This window comes from Struthio camelus, chromosome 2, assembly GCF_040807025.1.
Source record: "Struthio camelus isolate bStrCam1 chromosome 2, bStrCam1.hap1, whole genome shotgun sequence".
Classification (NCBI taxonomy): Eukaryota; Metazoa; Chordata; class Aves; order Struthioniformes; family Struthionidae; genus Struthio; species Struthio camelus.
The window spans coordinates 79,004,140-79,016,924 of record NC_090943.1 but is presented as its reverse complement, the minus strand read 5'-3'; the positions used below and the strand labels follow the sequence as shown (position 1 = coordinate 79,016,924).

General features: G+C 38.2%; 1 protein-coding gene across 4 annotated transcripts in view; it reads right to left on the bottom strand.

The window, feature by feature from the left end:
- ICE1 (interactor of little elongation complex ELL subunit 1) overlaps nucleotides 1-12,785 on the bottom strand; it is a 33,949-nt gene that overhangs the window by 17,426 nt on the left and 3,738 nt on the right. For 3 of the 4 annotated variants that reach the window (XR_011138954.1, XM_068931348.1, XM_068931351.1), the window contains exons 5-12: nucleotides 12,413-12,524; nucleotides 11,360-11,436; nucleotides 8,867-8,904; nucleotides 6,677-6,759; nucleotides 6,373-6,412; nucleotides 6,222-6,281; nucleotides 4,349-4,438; nucleotides 4,208-4,261 (exon numbers count right to left, since the gene is read on the bottom strand). Coding sequence is in view for 3 of the 4 variants with exons in the window: in XM_068931348.1 (XP_068787449.1) it covers nucleotides 4,208-4,261; nucleotides 4,349-4,438; nucleotides 6,222-6,281; nucleotides 6,373-6,412; nucleotides 6,677-6,759; nucleotides 8,867-8,904; nucleotides 11,360-11,436; nucleotides 12,413-12,524 (554 nt within the window). In the remaining variant the exon portion in view is untranslated. The remainder of the gene's footprint in view (nucleotides 1-4,207; nucleotides 4,262-4,348; nucleotides 4,439-6,221; nucleotides 6,282-6,372; nucleotides 6,413-6,676; nucleotides 6,760-8,866; nucleotides 8,905-11,359; nucleotides 11,437-12,412; nucleotides 12,525-12,785) is intronic. The other variant, XM_068931349.1, reaches the window with a different exon arrangement.

Below are 12,785 nucleotides of genomic sequence, written 5' to 3'. Positions count from 1 at the left end.
TTCCAGTTAGGAAGAGCCATACTGGGTCAGGCTGGAAGTCTATACAGCTCAATGTTTTGATTCCAGTTTTAGCCTAGTAATCAATGCTCAGGAAAAGCAGGATAAGCATGCAGTGGCATTCCCCATTTACCCTTTAATTCTCAGCTTAAAGCAACCTGAAGCTTTGAGCCAGCAGCTGCACTTTTATATTTAAACCATAACATGCAGATCAATTATAGTTATACTCTGCCTTCAACACAACAATACACATAGTTTTATGATTTAATACATACATGCTTCTAAACTGTTCGTTCTTTAAATTTCGCTCTTCAACTTATTCATGTAAGATTCTCTGGGTTTTTTTGTGTTAGGAAAACTGAACCCTTAAAGAAAACTCTCCTAAAAGTGTAACTACTTTTTTTTTTTTAAAAAAAAAAAATATTTGCACACAAAAGATAGGAGTTTGAACCACTTGACGAAAGAAAAATACTGAGAGACTGACAACCCTTCCAAAGCAACAACTAAATCTGTTTTATACAATCATTATAGCATCAAGAAAGCATGTCCATGTGTTGTGTGAAATTCTGAAATTTGAATTCTGTGATTTTGGAAAGGAGAGAGAAAAAAAAAAAAAAACTTCCAATAAAACTACCAGTTACTCTCACAGAAATCAACAGTCTCAAAAAACCCAGGGTGCCACATAGAACTAGAATCCCCTCTGTAGTACTTGAATTTTTTGTAAGACATTTTTGTGCTTGATTATGCTTATAGTACAAAGAAACACTACTGGACACAGTATCAGCAGCATCCAACCAAGTTATCAAAGTTGTTCTGTGCATGCCCATGTGCCATTCAACAACATAAAGAAGAGCACACGCACAAAATAGTTTTGAACAGAGAACATTATTTAATTGGCAGAACTGATGGGAGGGTGGGGCTAGAGGTGAAGCATCCTTCATCACTGCTATTGCTGTAGCAGCAGAGAAACAGCCACAACTTGCAAGGACACTCCTAAAACAGCCCATCCATGGGAATATTAGATTCAAAAATACTGATTTAGTTCCAGATATGAAAATGCCCCCTCAGAGATCTGTCTCCCAATAGCCTTCTAAGAATGTTCTGACATGCTGGCTCCCAATAAAGGTTTAGATAGGAAAACTCATCAAAAAACCCATGTCCAAGATCCATGTCAGCCACTTCACATAGCAGCTATATATCTCAATTGCTACAAAGGACACTAGGAGGAGGGAGAGACCGTTCAAACAAAAGACCTTACCACCTTATTCTCCCATAGGTAAGCTCTGACAGTCTCCTCTGATTAGAACAACATCTTAGAAGTCTTAAGATCACACACTTATTGAGCTCTTTCTTTAAGAGTCACAGAGAGCTTCCAGGAGGTTCTTCATCTCTTTGTCATGAAAAACCTAGATCCCCTTTACTAGTTAGGTCCCCCACTGGACCATCTAACAGAAAAAGAGATCCCTCACAAGTAGGAACAAAGAGGAGGATCAGAAGGAAGAGTCAGAAGATTGTTTTCTTCAAGATTTTAGGATGCCCTTTCCTCTCACGCCCTTTTGTGCCAACTAGTTCTAAAATTAGAACTTCCTCCACACTGAAGAGGGCAGATACACACAGTTCCACGTTTTGCTCCTAGAACCTCAAGACGACAGTTGGGAGGTTACTCTGTTACTCTGAACAGGGAATTAAATAATCATGGCATTCCCCATTCGCTAATCATTTAATGTTAGTAAATCACTAACATCATATGGACTTTCACCTCACATTCACTCAACATACAGATTAGGTCCTTATGGATTCAGTCTTAGCTTTCTATTTTACAGGTAACACTACTACATACAAGCCTTAGTTTTAAAAAAAAAAAAAAAAAATTAACGCAGACATCTATACCTGGCTTCTCCCTCTAAACCCCAAAGCAGTAGAAAGATCAGATAAGATGGATATAGTTCTGTACTAAGACAGATTTGCCTCAGAAGTTTCTTGCATGCACTACATGGAGAGGCTCAACTCCTCCCAGAGTGCCAGATCTGGTCTTCCCATCTTCCCTCACCTTCTCTTGCCCGTAAGTATGCATATGGCAATGCATCTTGGAGAATCCCAATCACCAAAAAACTCTTCAGCACTGTGCTGCAAGATTCTTCACACATTTCTCCATATGCTTATTCACACTGTAGATGACTATGCCCAAATTACATGGGAAACAGGTTTGCAAAGTCTAAGAAAACAGCAATGTACTATTAACCTTAGAGTAGCGATGGTCAATGACAAGTCCAACCAACTTTATTACTGTTAGATTTGGAACAACACTACCAAAACCAAGTCAAAGTGTTTTTTAAATAAATTTGGCAAAGTCTCATTGCCCTATGAGGCTTTCACAACAGCACAGCGCTTGGTAAAAGCATGAATGGAAAGCCTGATGAGTCTTAGATTTCACATACGAAAGCATTCTTCAGAAAAACCATTCAAAGTCATCTCAACCCTGGTGGAACAGAGAAAGCACTGACTGTTGTGTAAGGCTTTGATATCTTGCAGCACACTTGAGTGCACCAAGAAATCAGCCGAAGAGATTTATTTCTGAAAGACTAGGTTTGGGCAGACAGAGGCACAGAGATCATTCTCAAAAAACGATGCTTCAACAATACCATCAGCAAGCTGATTTGCTCCTGAAGATGAAACTGTCACCATCTTGGACAGGAACTTAAGACAAACTCCCAACTCATTAAAGCATTTGGGTTTTTTTGCCTAGAAGTTTCCATCTGTAATCATCAGCACTCTGATCTTATGAATCCTGCTCACCAAGTAATGGCTTCTTTCATGAACAACAAGATGGCTGTTCTAGACTTAAAGAGAAGAAAGGGGGGAAATGAAAAAAAAAAAAAAAAAGGCAATAAGAAGTAGGATGTACTTCTGCAATATCCAGCCATCTGAATAGAAGTAAGGGAGGGATTGACTAGAAGGGACTGATGGACTGAATGTTATGGACAGTTGCTTCCTTCTGTGAAAGCACTACAGTTTCCTTCAGATGCGAATGGGGAAAATGGGACAGATCAGTTCTGAAATCTAAAGCTCCTCTTGTGGCGGAAGGGTATGACCCTGGAACATAACACTCCTGAAGTCATCCACATGACAGGAACAAGCACAGCAATCTCTGAAGTGTTTGATCCTTGATCAAGGAATCAAGTTCAGAATCTAAGGGGACAACCGTCTAGCTCAGTTCTGGAGCTGCAGACGTGAGGCTGCAGATCTGTTGCAGTAGGCTGACGCAGGCAAGAGTGATAAACAGGCTTACAGATCTATCTTAGCATTTTGGCACCTATCAAGCGGATTCTGCTGTAATACAATCTGACACTAGATTCATTAGGATCTACGCTGGCAACAAATTTTCAGACCTAATAGGGCAAGGAGATGGCATAGCTGTTCATCTTCAAAGCTCTCAATAGGGTACTTCTCCCAGGCAGTATCTGTACAGCCTAAACTACAGAAAATCAAAGTAGTACAGAAAATAAAAGAAAAATAAGACATCAATTAGCACACCCTGGGGAAACAGCTACAATAATGCAGTTTCAAGGCACTTATTGCTCTTGAGGGCGGAAGGAAAAGGGGATCTGTCCGGTGAAGTCGAAGCAGTTCAAGTTTGGTGTCAATATGTGCATGGATAACTACTGAGAGGTCTTTCGGAATTAGAATTTCACATTACAAAATTAAAGGGATGATCAAACACTATCTTTCTGACACATGCATATGAAATCTAACCCACCAGGTATGCATGTAGAAAATGGTGGTAAGAGATTCTTACACTTTACAAAGCGAACATTTTATCACGTTTTCATTTCAGGCTAAAAGAGAGCTTGCATATAGTTCATATTATATACCGCGGAGTTTAAAATGATGACCTAATTATTACAAGAGAGGTAGGAGGGCACTTTCAGTTTTTTTTCATTATTTTTAAGAATTTCATTTCACTGCAACAGCAGATTATAACCAGTTCATGCTTAGAAGAGCATTCCAACCTACTTGGCTGCTGAAATTGTAACTTGCAGTTATTTTCAGATATTCTAATTGCACACATACTTGACCAAGCAGTGACCAAGGAAGATATTTAAGACTGTCCAAAAAAGCGTTATGCCAAGAGTACCCAATGTGATGATATTCCAGTAAGGCTAAATGAATGCATTTGAGTATTAACGTGCCTACATTCACTGGAACCTACCTCCTGCAACAAAGCGTCTTCTTTTTTCAAGTCGTCCCTTATCCTGAACAGCAGCTGAAGAAAAAAGTTAGCAATATTTATTTTTCATCAGAAAAAGGAGGCAGTTTCCAGAAAATTCCAAAGTTGTGCATGCCATCTCACCCAAGATGTAATCATTTTCCTCTTTCTCTCTTTTTCCTGTTGCACCGTCAATACACATCCAGAGCTCTCTCAATAAGAGTTTTATTTTTTCTGTTAAAAGAAATATTTTTATAAATTGAGGAAAACCTCAGTTGTTCAGAGAGCTAAGAATTTATGTTTTTGTACTTACTCAAAACACAGACACGACTGCAACAAAGTGGAAAACACTAATTACAAAAATTAAGACAAACAGCAATTTTAGCCTGAGAGGAAGAGATACTAGATGACATAAAGGGAATGCATCCTGTACTGGACATATGTACACAGCAAACTGAAGGAACAGCTGCAGAATGCTTTAGTTTTTCCTTATACACTGAGGGTGGCAAAAAAGTTGCAGCACCCCCCAGAGAGTAACAGCCATGTAAAAGCAGATTTGAAGATAACATTAGTGCAATTAAATAGCTTCTATAAGAACTCAGCTGATGCCAAGATAAACGGGGGAGGGAGTCTTTTACGAACACCGTATTTATATCACTTTCCTTCTCTATGTCCACTCAGTAGTAACTTGTCTTAGTCTTATCAAGACATAAATGTATCTGAACAGAGTATCAGGCCACAGCATTAGTACACATCATCCAGACTTCTAAAAGTGTCATTGCTGAAGGATGCTAAATAGCCTCATTCCTGTAGCAGAACAGGAGGAGTGGGGATCAAAAACCCAACAACATCACAAGGACCTCACTCACTTATGCCAAGACTCAAGTTCAACGATCATCAGATCAAACAACTGGCAACTGAGAACATTGGTTTTGCTGCAATTCTGTAAGCCAAAGACCACAACAAACTGATACTATCTTATGAGCAGATATATTAAGAAACTTTGCACATAAGAAGATCTGCCAATTTCTGCACGACAGCTATTAATAAGGTTCAGATTAGAGCTCAGAACTTAATTTTCCCGTTTCATTAAAACCAAATTAAAAATTAAAGGATGAAATAAGGTTTGATTTTAGTACAATCTAAAGGGGGCAAAAATGCACCAAGACACACAGGCAGTGACAAGGTCTCTTTTTCCAGAAAAAGATCAATTTGGAGTGACAAAATTCATATATAAATATTGCAAAGCGTAAAGTAGAAAGAAGTTTTTCTTTTGTCTGAAGATTGCTTTCAAATTTTTTAGCTAATCGAAAGAGCAATATTCCAAAGCATTGTCAGTATTTTAAAAGACTGCAAAAACACAAAAAAACATGCACAGTTGCTTCAAGCTCAGCCTCTATCTGTCCTCAGCAGTTTAGATGAAGTTTAGGAGTTTGTTCAGGTATGCAGTTGGGCTCAGATAATTTGCAGTGGACATTTTAGGTCACCAGAAGAAAATTCAGTAGGATAAAAACAACTATTCCTACTGGATTTCCACCCCATTCAGACAAAAAGCTTCACACAGGAATGTTAACTGTTACAAAGTCTATCCTGTGTCCTTCATTTTCCGTATTTCCTTATGATCTCAATGAGCTTCAAAGACGAAGACAACTGTATGGTTTATATTTTTCTCAGTGGTTGCATTCTGTTTCATAATTGCAAAACGATCTGCCTTTCACATGCATGAGGCAGACTGCAGTCATTTTAATGACTCAAGTATCTTCCTTACTGCAAAACTAAACACAGACATTTAATACATTAGTGGCTATGTTCCTTCACCAACGTCCAGCGTAACATATTTGCATTAACTACATCTGTTCTTACCGTAATTTTGTCATCATCCTCCATTTCCACAAATACAACTCTAAGCACTCCAAAAACACAATTTCAAGTAACAGAATAAACTATTTTCCAGAAAAGGGATAATAAATTCATAATGATTTGTATTGCAGAGAGAAAAGTATTCTAAAAATCATACCTTTGTCTATATCTGTTGTAAGATCTTCACCAGAACTCTGGGTCTCAGCATGTTTAACTACTGAAGAGAAAGTGAGGGAGGAGAAAGTTTAAAGTGCTCAAATGAACATTACCATGCATAAATCTGAAGGTAATCAAAGCTGAACACTTACTCTTTCTGCACTTCTCCTTAAAAGCACCATCAAGTCTACCCTGTTAAAATTAAATGATGTTAAGCTTTCATGCGAAATATTTCTTGGAGAAACCATGCTTAATTAGCATGATATCTAAATCAACATTTCAAATGGCATCCTTCATTTTAAGCAATAAAATTTTTTCCAAATATCTTGCTAGATTTGTTCACTCAACATCCCCCAAAACACAATTTCACTACCTCAGTATCTGCTTTATTAGCATAACTTTTTTTTTTTCCAGAAATACTGAAAGAAACCTCATCTAGAAACAAGAAGGTCTTACTTGTGCTTTCTTTAGCTCCTTTTCAAGTCCTTTCTTTTCAGTTTTCAGCTGTCTGAAGTCTTGTGTACGCTTTGCTGCGGCCTCTTCAAAGAAAGAGAGCCAAAGCTCAAGTTAGAAACTACAACAGTAGGGACTACTAATTTAAATAATATGGGTCATCAGTTTGCAAATCAAATTACCAGGAAAAAAGCTAACAGTGTGAAAAACAAACCCACTGAAATTATATTTCTGGCTCATTAAGACTTCAAGCTTTACGCATAACTCATCCATGTAGGTATGCTTGCTTTCACTGTATATCTATTACTTTTCTCATTTACTTGCATGTAAGAACAAAGACCGGGTCATACTGTAGCATATACAGTCCAGTAGCATATAGTGTAGCATATAGCCCCTTTTATCTAGCACTACTGTACTATAAAAAATAAGAGGGAAGTGGAGCGTTTTCCATGTGCTCCAGAGAGGCTTTGAACAAAAGGTGAATTTGTTTTACATAGTTCTGCAAATAATAGAAAAACACTACTGACAACCGCATTAGATAGAACAGGGACAGCATTCGAAACCGGGGGAAAAAAAAAAAAAAGAGAGAGGGGAGGGGGAGGGGGAGGGGGAGAGAGAGAGAGAGAGAGAGAGAGAGAGAGAGAGAGAGAGAGAACAGTACCATGTCTCTCAGTGCCTTACAGAGACATCATGGAAGAGGGCAAGCAGATGGAAAGAAAGAGAACTTATGCAGGACATGGCAGATAACTGGGAATTGAATGTGAGATTCCTGGGAAAATTCACAAGCCAGAGAGAGCTTCTGAAAGATCAGCGTGGTGACTCATACGCAAAGGGCAGAGGAAAGAGACAGAGAGAACTTGTCTGCTGAAAAGGTGAGGTCAGGTCAGCTCAGGTCAGGTCAGCAGACCTCAGGTGGTAGGTTGACAAAAAGTAATCAAGGGAAAATTTTAGGACTGACATAGATATCAAGATAAAATATGAGTTCTAGGATATTTATTGAATACAGAGAAGCACAAAAGAGAAACTAGTCTCTCAAACTTGACATAACGCAAACTAACTCACAGTATTTTGTTCTGGTTCTGCCAGAATGTATAAGTTTGGGTGTGAGAGGCTATAAAAATCTCGCTGCCATGTAATGGAACTACAAAATTCTCGTCAACAGAAGCATCTTGTACTTTACAGTATGATTTTAGGGGGTTCTAACATTAAGATACAAGTCAGTCAGGTCGCTGTGGCTAGTCAATAGCAATTCATTGTTCTAATGTCTGTGGAAATACTTTAAATCGTGGTAAGCACAGCTGTAGCCAAAAGTGCCATGCAGGAAAATGCTCACCTTGCCAACTAACAATATAGCAAGGTAAGTATCAGAACACTTTTATGCATGTCCACCTTCTGCAAGCAAAAAAAAAAAAAAAAAGTCTTTACTTATCTTTACTTAACAGAAAAAGAAATCTACTCCTAGAATTTTTAAACAAATAAAAATAAATAAATAAGGAAACATGCATCAGGAATCAGGAAACATGCATCAGCATCATTACATATTTAAAAATGAATATAAACATGGCTAGAAGAACGCTACCAAGATGGTTAGGATGCTGGAGCGCATGCCCTGTGAAGTGAGGCTGGTGGAACTGGACTTGACTAGCTTAAGGGAGGGGACCTCTTCTCAGGCCCTCCTAACAGGATACAATCAAGACGACAGAGCCAGGCTGTGCATGGTGGGAGGATGAGAGACAACGAGCATAAGCTGAAATGACAGGTTCCAACCAGCTATAAGGAGTATAAGGAAAAACTTTTTCCACCATGAGGACAGTCAAGCAGCGGACCAGGTTGCCCAGAGAGTTGGGCAGCCTCCATTTTTGGGTGCTTTCAAGACCCAACTGGATAAAGCCCTGAATAACCTGGTCTGATCTCATAGCTGACCCTCCTTTGAGGGGAAGGTCACACTGGATGACCTCCTGAGGTCCATTCCAACTTGATTTATACTATAAGCCTAAGATACTCAACTCACAAGATTTTGCAGGAATAATTCAGAGATTTTGCACAACATAGGGTACTGGCTTGCCTTGCTCCCAGGACCCTCAGAGTTCTCAAGTAAAATCTAGACAACTTTTAACTTTCACAGTTATTCTTTGGATAACAAAAGAACCAAGAGACAGACAACAGCACTGTTAACACAGTATAGAGAGTTACCTTCCAGTTTCTTCACTTTTGCTTCCAGTTTCTTTCTCCTGTTCAAAAAGAAGAGATTAATACATCATTGTTTGTATACAGTTATGTTGTACCAAAAAAAAAAAAAAACCACTAGAAAACCAATACAACAATTCTGGAGTAAATAGGTCTTGGTTCTGTTAGGTGTGTTATGTAATGCCAGTGTGGCCCTCAAGTTGAAAACTTAACTCAGTGACATGCTGCCGACGTTCTCACAGCAACATCTGTATCTGCTACAGATGGAAAGCTTGCTCTTCAATTAAGAAAGTCAGACCACCAATCTAGGTACAGGAATATACCTTCAGCTACCTTACTTATTGCTACAAGTACATCCTGTGAAAACTGTCAACCGTTTTTTGCATTTCTATAAAGAAACACAGGAAGGCTAGCCTTGCTCCTTTAAAAAAAAAAAAAAAAAGTCCTGTTTACAATCTTTACAGCAATAAGATATCAGGAACAGCATTCAGGATCACTTACTCCCCATGCATTTATAAATAGCAAAGAACTTGAATAACTACAGATAGCCACTAAAATGCCTCCATTTATCATTGCAATGATATTTGCAGAACAGAGTTACTTTCATAGGTGCAGTGGCATGCAATTACATTAAGAAAGAAACAAAATAGGAAGACATTAAATTATTTGAGAAAGCAAGGCTTGCAGATGATGCATTTGGACACAACTCTCATGCTCTGCAGCTCAAACTCTTTCCAAAGAAGCAAATTACATCTAATCATACCTAAATTAAGAATTCTCACATAACCTTAGCTATGATTATCTATCACTATTTAGATTAAGCAAACAAGCTCCTAGCTGATCTTCCAAGATGTATACAGGACTTCAGCTGACAGAGCTGCATTCGGAAGCAGAATTAATACAGTGCTATAATATAACCAAGCTATAAAAACCACGTTTGTATTTTTCCCCTCTAACATTTGAGTATTACAAAAACAACCGCAAACAACTTTCTGTCATATTTACATCATCCTTACAGAGAATGTGACCTTCTAATTAAAATGAGCAAACTTAGTTCTGAAACAGTCTTAAGTTTTGAGTACTCCACTCTTACAGAGGAGTTTTGAAAGATTTCACATCTAAAACCTTCTTCACAGTGGACATGCTGGAGGATTTGTCTGAAGTTTCACACTGCTTTTAAGCTCAGAAAGGTCAGGGAATTGCCAAACTCAATTAGACAATGCCCAAAGTAACCTAACTCTAAAGCTGACTCTGAGGGAGCAGCAGAGTGGATCAAAGGATCTTCAGAGGTCCTTCTACAATTTAATAATTGTAAATTAATATTCAGTTTATGAATGACTCACTAGAATTCTGCTTCTGAAGAAACTCAACTCTGAAATTACTAATCTTGTATGACCTACTGCTTAAAATGCCCCCAAAACCAAAGGTATGTGAACTAGCTATATCATAGCAAAGCCAAAGGTAAACACAATAGCCAGTGTACAAGGAAGAAATGACTCACTAGTGGAGTCCCACTGGGATGTGTACCGGAACACATGAGAACTAAAAGCTGACTACAAAAGGAAAAAAAAAAAGAAGGATGATCTTGAAGGATCTTAGAATTCCGAGCAACTAGAGAGCAAACGTCAGTCTTGATAAATGCACATGGAGGAATATAACCACAAATATGAACTCATACCACTTGGCTGTACATTAGATGGTTCCACTTGGAGATTTAAAGTACTTTTCTACACAACACTAAGAAGTCAAAATTCCCTGTCACAAGTGACTTAGAGGCTAGAGGCACAGCAGGGCTAAAAAGCAATTAGACAAAAGCATTAAGAGTTGATCAAGAGCTATAAAATAACACTGGCATTTCCTCCAGCTAAGGAAGCCCTAGAGCAACTGGTTACTGAAAGAACACACGTGGGGAATTATCAAGGCACAATTTGACAACAATCTGCACAATGCAAGCAAAAATGGCTTCTGTGTTCTTGATGTCAAATCCCTCCTGCTCATTTTCAAACACGGTGGATAACGCAGTACCTGCTCAGCTGCTTCCTTAAAACCCTTCAATAAAAAATATTTTTTAATGCAGGTTACTTTAGCAGTATCACTATATACCAGCCTCAAAGACCAACCAGCACAACTGAAAAGAAGGGCAGTAACAGAAAGCCAAGACTAAGAACGACGTAAGCAGTACATGGATAAGCTACAGCTTCTTCTCCAATCTCATCCTAGTCTTTAAACCCTTCACTAAATACTCTTCATTAGCCACCTCGAGATAGAATACTAATTAATCTAATACAGCCTTTCAGAAAGCTTGCTACAAAAGGTTAGACAATTCTCCCATCAATTCTGTGCTCCAAAAAAAAAATAAAATAAAATAAAACAAATAAATCACAAGCGTAAAAGTTTCAGCAAAATGGGAAGCACAACTAGCAAGGCACAGGAACAAGTTCTGTAAGGTAAATTAGGGAAAGAAAGAAGGTGACAAAAAGAAAAAAAATTATCACTCACGCAGCATCACTTTTTACTATTTCTTCTTTAATCCTAACATACTCCAGTTGACTCTCTTGATAAATCTTGAGAGAACTCTACAAAGAAAGAAAGCACAGTTAAAACATGTCCTTACAGAAGGTAGAAAATAGATGGCAGACAGTTCTAATGGAAATAGCTGGATAGTCAAATGATACATTCACTGAGAAAACAAGCGAGTTGAAGAGTCAGATTATATTTGGTCTATAAAGGCACAAGTTACGACTACAGCAACAACGGATCTCTGGAGTTTGTGCCTCCATCACTTACTTGGACAGGAACTCAGGTTGAAGTCAAGAGCACAACTATTATACACAACTATACATATAACCCTGATTTTTCTGAACAGATGCCATTAGGACATCCACTAAAAACGCTTGCCAAGAGGAGAGGATTTAAAGATAAAAAACCACTACTAACATAGAAGAGAAATTAGGCATAGCGACAGGACAAATGTTAACTCTTTACCTTATACAGAGATTTAAAAGTTACAAGAGTGAGGGGTTTGGGGTTTTTCTCTTCCCTTGCTTTAAGTAATAATTAGTGTCTGTATCTGGGGGATTTGAAGTATCAAAAGCTTCTCTTCTACAGAAGACTAAATCTCAGCTAATGGGTGGGGAGGGAAATTAGGGATAAACTCAGGGAGCTGAAAACAAAACTATGCATTCAAAATGGTAACAGAAGCAAAACAATTCTGGACAGATCCTTTTTGCTCGTTTTTTATTACGATAGGTTATGGAGAATTCAATAGCCTAATAAGATTGGAATGGAAACCTAAAGGAGTTGGAAAATAAAAGCTTCTGCTTCCTCCCTAAATAACAGAAAATAAAATTTGATCACAAGTCACAGAAACTACAAAGGTCAGCACCTTTCTCCCTATCTGGACCTCACTGCTGCTTAATTAAATTAACCTAAAGCCAGAGCTGCCTGTCTCAAAGAGCTGGAAATAACAGCCAGAATCATTAAGATGAGAATTAAATACACACACTTCCTTCAGCAGAAAAAGTGCAAGTTGTTTAAATCTTAAGAGCACACCTTTTTCTCTTCCAACTCTGCTTTCAAAGAACCCAACTCTTCCTGACACTTCTCCAGAGGCAGGATTTTCTGTATCATCTGCTCCACTTGGCAACGAAGAGCAGAGATCTCCCTGAAATGGGAAATGTAATTTAAAAAAACAAAACAAAAAACACACACCACCACACACGTGTTTTAAAGCCTAAACGCAGTGCTCTGATTCTTCAGGCAACTGTCCGAGAATTTTCCTGTCCCTGACGGATATCTGGCAGAGCATTTTTCCAAAAGTCTTTATTACTAAGTGATCTAAATTTCCCTTATAATCTTTTATACTCAAAGAAAATTGAAGGTCTGATTCAAAAACATTAAATGAAGCATAAAGTTGGATGCAGGT